At 47.8% G+C, this 9,934-nt stretch overlaps 1 protein-coding gene across 1 annotated transcript in view; it reads left to right on the forward strand.

Annotated features, from left to right (window-relative positions):
- Nucleotides 1-9,934, forward strand: part of FAM135B (family with sequence similarity 135 member B) — a 166,893-nt gene that overhangs the window by 79,442 nt on the left and 77,517 nt on the right. Inside the window, exons 4-5 of the mRNA XM_007464596.1 lie at nt 1,396-1,466; nt 6,999-7,172. Of these exons, the coding sequence (XP_007464658.1) occupies nt 1,396-1,466; nt 6,999-7,172 (245 nt within the window). The remainder of the gene's footprint in view (nt 1-1,395; nt 1,467-6,998; nt 7,173-9,934) is intronic.

Genomic DNA, 9,934 nt, shown 5'->3' on the forward strand with positions numbered 1-9,934 from the left:
GGGGGGGGGGGGCAGGGCGTGGAGAAGAGCTTTATTTATCCTTTAAGATCCACGAATACTTTCCGTGGGCGGGACCTTGTCCCTGGAGCTGGGGATCCAGAATGGATTAAGACTAGTCTCTCCCATAACGATACCAGATTACAGGGGATATTGGGTAAGAAAATGGCCCCGGGGGGATTTAGCCACAGTCATATGGATTTTGTCAGAGAGTCCCCTGAGCCCGATCCAAATGGATCTTCTGAGTGCCAGCCCAGCACGGCCAGATCCATGGATTGTTTTTTCAGAAGCTGGAAACCTGCAATGGAAATGTGAAATTGCCTGATTTTTAAATGTCTTCCACTTGTTCAAAACATTGTAAAAAATACGATCAGGACTAAGCAAAAGGTGTCTGCAGCTAATATTTGTCTCATGGGCTTATAACGCAAACGTTGTAAAGCTGAGACAATTTTATAGGAAGTGTTGAATGCTGAGATAGGGGAAAAAAAAACAGGGTTTTGTGGGTCACAGAGGAGAAGGGGTCCATCCCGCGTGGCTGTGGGGAGGAGCTTACACCCTGTCACAGGCGTGCAGTACTTATCTGGGTTTCCTGAGTAGGGACATCAGCTAGATCCGGTACTTAGCAAGTGACTCTCCTGGAGGTGGGGATGAGGTGTTAAGTTTGGGAAAAGAGCCGTGGGTTACCATCTTTTAGATGTACCTGAGAAGCTGGCAGGTAGAACAGATAGATTCCCATGCTAATTAATGGAAACTGATTTTTTTTTTAAAAAGCTGAGAATGGAAACAGTCATGGATAGGACATGATATGCTAAAGTGTCTGAAAGCATAAATGGTTAGATGTAATGGATCTCAAGACAAAAGCGAAGGATACGCTTTCGTGTAAAGCTGAGCCGCCCTGGGAACTGACTTGACTTTTCTGAGCATCAGCTTCCTCCTCTATGAACCTGAAGGATAGCGTCAGCCCCTCGAAGGTGCCAGCAGTAACACCACCTCCAACGTTTTCCCATCTCTAGCCAAGTGGGTTTTCCTCTCTGCAAGTTCACTGCCCCAACCTTTCCAAAGCGGGTGCCGCAGGACACTTCACTCCTGCTTCAGAGGATTCCAGATCACATCTGTTCTGGAAATAAGGTGCTCAGAAGTCCTGCAATCTAGAAAACTCACTTGACATTTTTTTCCTGCAAATTGGCTTTCCCCCAAATTTGACGTAAATCCCTTCCTTCTACTGTCCATGTAATACAGGCACCGCATTCAACTAGAATTCCACAGAACATGCGTGGAAATTCTGCTTTACACATAAGTGACATTAATTTTGCTGTGAGCTCCTTCTTCTAAACTTTGGGAAACCCGCCGGCTACATGTTTCATTTGGACCAGTCCTTAAGCTTTGTTTCTCTTCTAGGTGGAAGAGGCACTAAGTGAAGTCGATTTCCAACTCAAGGTGGATTTGCACTTTACAGACAGTGAACAACAGTGAGTGTCCTTGGAATCCCTGAATCATGATCATACAGTTTCCTTTGCCCAACACTTTTCCAGCCCTGAGGTATCCCGATGGCCATGACCTCAGAACATCCCTTAGAAACCCGGTTCTTGATCAGCTACAGGAACGAGGGCAAGGAATATCTATGTGGTCATTTAGAGCTGCATGCATTTTAATTTTAGGCAGGTAGCTCAGAGGCTGCAGGCACAGAGAACTCCTGACTTCCTGCTTTATGAACTGGCACCTTCTTATATCCGAACCCGCCTCCGTACACTTGCAATGCAGTATTAATTAGCTGTTTAGATTAATGACCATATGAGGCTGCAGATCTGAAGGCCCCCTTCTGAATCAAAGGAGATCCTGCCGGGACCCTCGTCTTTACACTGAATGTCTGCTATGATGTTTCAACTTTCTGAAAATTGAAAATCCATTGATGTACATTGAAAATCCATCAGCTTCCTGCTTATCGGATTCAATAAGCAGGAAGCAACCCTCCTCCTTCTCATAACTTCTCCCTTTAAGCTGGTTCGGTGGCCTCTTCCTCCTACCCTGGGGTGAATGTCGCAGTCATGTCGCAGGCTGTTCTTTCATGTCATGAATAGATAGTCCTTTTTTCAGGTATGAAAAAGTCCAGTCGAATGTATTTACCAAAACCCCAAACTCTCATCCAATTTATAACTTCTTTTCATTGACGCTGCGCCTTCGCTCCACTGCACCCCTGCTCCAGGCGTTCTCGGGGTAGGAAACTCCCGCTGCAGCAGCTGGGTATGGTGAGCAGCTTGATGCAGCTTCCTGTCTTCCCCCTGGGGTGTGTGGGTCTTGCAGGGCCAGGCACAAGCAGGGCTCTTAACGGGGTAGATGCTCAATCACTGCTTTCTCTGCTCTGGGGGTGTACTTGTGCCTTCCATGGAGCTGTACCCGTCAGGTGGTCTCCCTCTCCCCCAGCCTCTGCTGTTCTTTGATATAATGATGCCTCCTATGGTTGGGTCATTCGCTCCTTGCAGGAAGCTCTTTTGGCAGATTCTTCTCCGAGGAATGCACATCTGGCTCTTGGATAATGGACACAAGCACTTTCATCCTCATCTCACACTGGTGGGGACCCCCACCCCAGTGCTGCTGACTCTTCTTTGGCCAATCCAGCCACCCTCAGCTTCTCTCCTGAGGGCCTTTGCAGGATAAGTCAGGCACCAGGGCCTGTGTTCCCGCAGGGGACACAGAGCATGCTCACGTGAAGACTCCCCTCATTAAGCTTAAGGTGAAAATGGAGGCCCTTCTTTTCCATCTGTTCTATTAGCGGAATCTCAGCACAGTCTGACCACTTCGGGGAAATGAATCCTCACTTCTGATCTCTACAACCTCTTCGGCAAATGCTTCACCTTCTCCAGTGGAGAATGGGAGACCAGGTGGCCAGGGGGCTAGTGCTGGCGGAATGGTTGCCCGACCCCTTCAGATTTCAGAGTCACTGTTAGCACTTTGGCTCCCTTCCCAAGGACTGTTGTCCCATCCCGGAGATGTGTCTGATTGTTATGGGAGTTTTCATAACACGGGGCATTGAATCAGAGGGGATCTGAAGCACAGATGGACCACTACTGAAATGTCAGAAACCTGACTGTGTCTGCGCTTTGAGAATAGACATCTGCTGATGCGTATGTACTGTAGATGGTCACGCCTCCTCTCTGGGCTGGCCGGAGGATCTGTCCGAGGTCCTGCCGCTGCGTCTGGGCTCAACATCACAGATCCCTCACTCTTGGGGTCTTTATCTGGACCCCAAGCCCCTCTGGACACCTGCTTCTCTCATCACTTATGCTTACCTCTTGGTGGGATGGTGGATGCTTGAGAAATCTTATCTCCCTCACACCGTCTCCAGGACTTATTGTTCTAGCACCATATTGAACTCAGAAGCCCCATAAGAGGCTGACCTTCTTTCTGAGCTATAAACTCAGAAATGAAGTCCTCGTCTCTGTTGCTCTCATATTCCCTCTCAGCTATTTAGGGTTTCTGTCATTCACTCATTTTATTAATTTTATTAACACCCCCTGCCCTATCTTCCTGTGCCCCTTTATTCAGAAGTATTCATCCATAGCTCCCTGGTAGACATTTCCATTTGATCACAGAACCCTGCCATTGATCCCAAACCCAGCCTGGAAGTCATTCCCTACCCAGCTCTCCAGGCAGCCTCAGTGATAAGTTATGGTGGACACGATAGATGTGACCTTCTTACCATCAAAACAGTAGTTAATGGAGAGGCTGTGTACAGGAGATTGGCCCAAACAAAGTGTATGGAGTTCAGCAACAGGCTCTGTGCTCATTGACTGCGAGACACTGGGTGCATCCCTGCCCTTTTCTAAATCTCAGTAGCCTCATTTGTAAAATGGGCATAAGAGAGGTGATACCTAAGCCAGGCCAAGGGCATGGATCAATGTCTTCTTCCTCTTTGTGGCTTCCTAGAGGCAGGTGGGGCCGGTTTCCATGTGTCACTTCCTCCCTATAGTACAAAGCACTTAACAACAATCAGAGCAGAGCGTTTTCATGGAGTATGTGGTTAGCCAACAGGAATAGGAAGCCAGAGGCTGGGGAAGAATTGAAAATGCCATAGTTTTTCATTTTCATAAGTTGGGTTTAAGGATGACAAGACATCTGTAGCACATCCTTGGGATAGACTTTAGGCTTTGAAACATGACCCAGGCAGTCAGCTTCTTTGTAACCATTTAGGCTTGAACAGGATCAAAATAGAGAAGCATGGCATCTAATGTCAGAGGCAGAAGTGCTCTTGATGTCCATCTCGTCCAGTGGTTCTCAATGTGGGTGGGACAGTTCTGTCCCCCAGGGAATTTTGGCCATTTCTGCGGACATTTTAAATTGTTACACGGGGGTGGGTGGGTGCTACTGGCTTCTAGTGAGTAGAGTCCAGGGATGCTGCTAAACATCCCACAATGCGCAGGACCTCATCCCGGCTTCCCAGCAAAGCATTATTCAGTCCCCAATATCAATATCACTGAGGGTGAGAAACAGTGCTCTAGTCTAACCTCACATTTGAACCTGCTACTCTGCAAAGACTCATGAACATGTGCTTGCACAGAGACAGGAGCTCACGTCTCCCCATTATATCCCATTCTGTCCTTGGACACTACTGCTTATCAGGACATTCCTCTTTACTTCAAGGGACAAGTCATCCTCCTGTGCCTTCCTTCAGTTGCCCTCAAGTTCAGTCCTTGTAACCACGCATCAAAATTCTCAGTCTGGGGGCTTCCCTGGTGGCGCAGTGGTTGAGAGTCCACCTGCTGATGCAGGGGACACGGGTTCGTGCCCCGGTCCGGGAGGATCCCACGTGCCACGGAGCGGCTGGGCCCGTGAGCCATGGCCGCTGAGCCTGCGCGTCCGGAGCCTGTGCTCCGCAACGGGAGAGACCACAACAGTGAGAGGCCCGCGTACCGCAAAAAAAAAAAAGAAAATTCTCAGTCTGGATCGCAGTTCAGGTACACAAGTCATCTCTTTAAGTCATCTCTTCCCCTTCAGTTGAAAACCAGGGCTCTTTCTCTGTGTTTTGCATTTTTTGTTTGTTTGATTTTTTTTTTGCTGGTTTTAGTTCCTTTATGAGAATCCAAGCATTTTCCTCTCAGTGCTATCCATTTTACCTCTATGTTTTTTTTTTCTAAATTGAGACCTCCCCCTCCCCCAGAACTGAGTTTTTTTTTTTTTTTTTAAACATCTTTATTGGAGTATAATTGCTTTACAATGGTGTGTTAGTTTCTACTGTATAACAAAGTGAATCAGCTGTACATATACACATATCCCCATATCCCCTCCCTCTTGCGTCTCCCTCCCACCCTCCCTGTCCCACCCCTCTAGGTGGTCACAAAACACCGAGCTGATCTCCCTGTGCTATGTGGCTGCTTCCCACTAGCTATCTAGTTTACATTTGGTATTTTATCTCCATTAATTAGCTCTATTCATTTCAGGGCACAAAAGAGCTATCACCTCCCTCATTCTGAATTCTTTACTCCTATTAAAGTGGCTTAAGTTCTTAACATTTTTGACATCTTTGCTACCCTGACATGTATTTCACCCCCTGTTGTTCAAGCCCTAAGGATAGTCCTGTGATTTGCAGCAGCCTGTGTCTGAATGGATTCAAAGTAATTATGTGCAGTAGTGTAGAACAGACTGTGGAGTCAGACAGGCCTGGGCCCAGCTTTTAGCTTTGGCCTTGTGACTTTGAACAAATCAGTTAACTCACGTTGGCTTTACCTCCTCATCGATAAACAGAATAACATCAGTTGATACCACACATGATTGTCATGTGCATTAAGGGAAAAAACGCCATGCTCAGTTCACGGTAAGGCCGCAATAAACAGTTGTCAGAATGATAGTGAATATGAATGTTAATGACTTCCTGAGACTCAGGAGAGGACACTCTGTGCTCCCTCCCCATCAGGCTTCTTCCTGGTAAGAGAGGAGGTCATCATTTGTGGGCTATTCTGGAGTCACACTGGGCTCCGCTGATTGAGTTGACTCTTTTACCTGGCATTCATTTGCACCCAAGCTCTAAGCGACAAGGATTTCCAGAAAGCGAAGCCCGTTGGGTGGGGTCTTGGGAGTTTGCTCCCCTCACAGTTTTCTCTCTGTGTCTCTTTTCCTCCTCTGTGGAGGAAGAAGAAACTTCTCATCTGGGCATCCTCTGAGCTCTCTGCTCTGCTCACAGAAGATGCTCCATCCAGGTTTCCCAAGGGGTCTGGTTCAGAGATGCCCAGAGAGCCTGAGTGATCCATGTGCAGAGGAGATGAGCCCTGGATGGCTTTTATTTAGAGGAAGATCGGCCCCATTTTTACAACCAAAGACTCTGTTAGGCTTTGCTTACCAGCTGGTTTATCTCTTGGGAATCAGACACATACCAGTTACAGAACGCTAGAGAGAAGGTAGGGGAGTCCTTGATGAAATTGATCAGACTCTTTTTTATTCTTTGGGGGGTCATTCATTTATTCATTCAGTCACATATCCCTTTTAATAAGGAACTATTTGACCGACTTCTACAATATGCCAGATGCTAAGCTTGGTGTTAGGGATACGAAAGTGAGATAGTCACAGCTCTTGCCCTTAAGAGGTCGGAGTCTAGTAGAAAACACAGGGGTACAAAGGAAGTGCTGTGCTGGGCATCTGTGGGGGAAATACAAGAGGAAGCAGGGAATGGGGGTCTGGGAGGGCTTCCCCGTTGAGCCTGGAAAGGTGTCTGGGCATCTTTCCATCACTGACAGATGAGCTCCGTGTCGGTAATAGCAGAGTGTGAGCCCCAGCTCTGCTGCATAGCAGCTGTGTGATGTCCCACGAGTTCTCTTCCCTCTCTGAGCCTCGGTTGCTTCACTTGCCCATCACGGGGAAAACAATTTCTACCTAGCAGAGTATTTGCAGGAATTGGATAAGCCGATGCAGGCACAGTGCTTGTGCATGGGCGAGGTTGCCTTGTGGACCCACCTGGCTGGCAGCAGGGACAACCTGCCACCACTCATGTGAGTCACTCGCTTGCCTTCCAGGCTGCGGGACATGGCCGGGGTCCCCGTGATCAGCAGCCGTGCTCTGGGCCTGCACTTCCACCCCCGGAGAGGCCTGCATCACCAGGTCCCCGTCATGTTCGACTATTTCCACCTGTCGGTGATCTCGGTGACCATCCACGCTGCCCTGGTGGCCCTGCAACAGCCCCTGATCAGGTATGAGGTTACGAGCCCTGCTGTTACGGGGAGGCGGAGGGGCGCGCTTTGGGTTTCTTGTTACGCTCGAGTCTCCCGTGTGGCTGAGATGCTGACAGTTGGCCAGTAGAGATCAGCTCAAGCCAGAGGAGCTTCCCCCAGGCTGCAGGCGCAGGCTCTGAGCCCTCATTGCAGGGCAGGGGAGAGATGGGCAGGGATGTTGGAGTGGATGCCCCTGGAGTCAGGAGGACACCGGCAGGGAACCTTGGTGCTGAATGGGTGAGACCTGCTGCCTTCACCTGAACTGGCTTTTTTCTAACCCTGTCTTATATGAAAAGTCACCTAACATCCCTGAGACACACAGTCTTCATCCCTAAACCAGGGACGCTGGTGGGTCCCGTCCATTTAAGGTTTTAGTGACTCTCACACGAGGACAGTGCCAGGCACACGATTTTCTGCCCCTTCCTCCAGTAACTATTTGTACAACGGTAGGACCACCTGAGTGGCCCTGTGCTCGCCCTTCAGTGAATTGTCCCAGAGCATCTCCGTGGTCCCATGAAGCACTGAGGTTCTATGAATGACTTAAGCAGAGGGACAGAGCCGACAGCAATGAGCACATTGTACGGTGCCCGGGTGTCTTCCTCCAAGCACCTGGAATCACCAGATGTGGACATCAGCTCACTTCAAACCTCCCACAGGCATGGGGGCATGGGTTGCACACGTGGGCAAAGGGATATTTGGGGATGCAATCTTGCAGCATGGAGTTTCTGGAAGGGAGCTTTCCCAATGTCCCTTTTCAGTGCTGGGGGTTGAAATGCATGTGGTGGAGACTCCAGTCCCCACTCACTGTTGGGTAGGGGTCCCGATCCCCTGCTGGGGTCAAAGAGTAGGAAATGAGAACTTGGCCGGGCTATGTGACCAGGATGTGCTTCTGCCAGTCACTGTGCCTGTCTGCTTGCTGAGCTCCATCCCGGGCTCTGCTTGCTAATGGGGCTATTTTAGACACTCTGCATAGAAAGTTTAACCTCCTGACAGAAACAGTGCTTTTACAGGTTTGTCTGCAACCACCTTGCTGGAGAGCAGTGCAGATAGAAATTCACCACGAGAGATTAGGCTTCTCCAGGGATGGGGGTAAAAATAGAACTGCCTTCTGTTCTCTGGATTTTGCAGGAAGCATTTCTATGAGTTCGTTCACAGTGGCTGGGAACACTTTAAGGTTATGGGAAATACCTGTCAAGTAGGGCAAAGCTCCAGTTTTTCCAGAAAAGCAGTTTCAGCAGCAACTGTTAAATCCAGCCAGGAAGAAGCAGGTGTGAAATGAAAATTTAACCGCAAAAGATCCTTCACCTTCCCTGAAACAGACTGAGGTCTGTTTAACTCTCAGATGGGTACAGTTTGATTTCACTTGAGAGCTTCAGCTACTCAAGGCCACACCGAAGACAAATAGCGAGTTATTCTAGTGACTAGTTTACAGTCGGTCCCCTGAACGTGCCATGAGCATCGCTCCTCCTACCCATATTCTGCCTTTCTTCTGCAATGTTCCTTTTACCCATTTTCTAGCTAAACTGTAGACGTGCTTCGAATCTCAGTTCTAAACAAATGGGAGAAATGATTTTATTAGAGTTGATTGTATTTGTGGTATTTTCAAAATAGCTATATAAATGTAATGGTTATATTAGATTTTATTATTTTTGTGGTATTATTGACAATAACTTCTAGCATTTATTGAATCATTACTATTTGCCAGACATGGTATTTAAAGGTGTATGTGGCTAAGTTCATGGAATCCTCAAACAACCCCACTGTTAAGGCGCTGGTATCAATTCTTCTGACTGACGAGGAAACAGAGGCACTGGGAAGTTTAAAACTTTCCCCACGGAGCTGACAGATGCTGCTTCTGGGATTTCAACCCTGGCAGCCCAGCTCTGCCGGCTGCCTCTTAACCACTTGGCGATACATACTCTGCTTCAGTATCATCTCTAGCTGTTCATCCCTTTCACCCAGCTTGGTTTGTAAACTTCCCTTCTGTTCTCACTGGCCTGAGTTTACCCGCATTGTATATATTACATCTGCCTCCCTCTCTAGACCCAAATGTCTTTACACTGAGGACCATGCCTTAACCATCTTGCCACCCAAGTACCTCACACACTGCCTGGCATATAGCATTAGCCCGATAAGTATTTGAATAAATGAGTTAAACCAAAATATAACGTTAGCTTTGTTTCCCCATCAAGCTTTTACTCTGGAAGGTGTAAATTCAATCCTTCCACAAATATTTCTTGAGCACCTAGGACGGAGATAATGCCATCTGAGGCTTTGTATTATCAAGACCCTCTTGGCCATTGGAGACTTTTACTCTTCCTGGGGGAATTAGACATGCCCATAAAAAAATGTTCACAGTATGACGTGACAATTAACCATTAGGGTGTTTAATAGAAGGGATCTGAAAGAAAGGGAAAAGAGGTTTAAGTAGACTTTACCGATAGAACCATTGGTGAAAATCGAAAAGGTTAAGGGAGAGAGAAATGATCATAAACCCAAATAAGATGAATTCAGCTCACACAGACTTTTCTAATCTCCTCTGATCCTAAAATTGATGATTGCAGACACACTCTGCCAGTTGATCTTGTGATGACTTGCAGAGCTGGGCAGGGTCTGTGTTTTTGTCTGGGAACAGGTACAGTGTTTCTAAGTAGCATCGATGCAGTGAGTCTTTGACATCCACGATCCTATGAGACTCCTGTGTGGGTCGTGGAGGTGGATATTGTTTTACGCTCTTACAC

The sequence above is a fragment of the Lipotes vexillifer genome, unplaced genomic scaffold (genome assembly GCF_000442215.2).
Source record: "Lipotes vexillifer unplaced genomic scaffold, Lipotes_vexillifer_v1.1 scaffold394, whole genome shotgun sequence".
Classification (NCBI taxonomy): domain Eukaryota; kingdom Metazoa; phylum Chordata; class Mammalia; order Artiodactyla; family Lipotidae; genus Lipotes; species Lipotes vexillifer.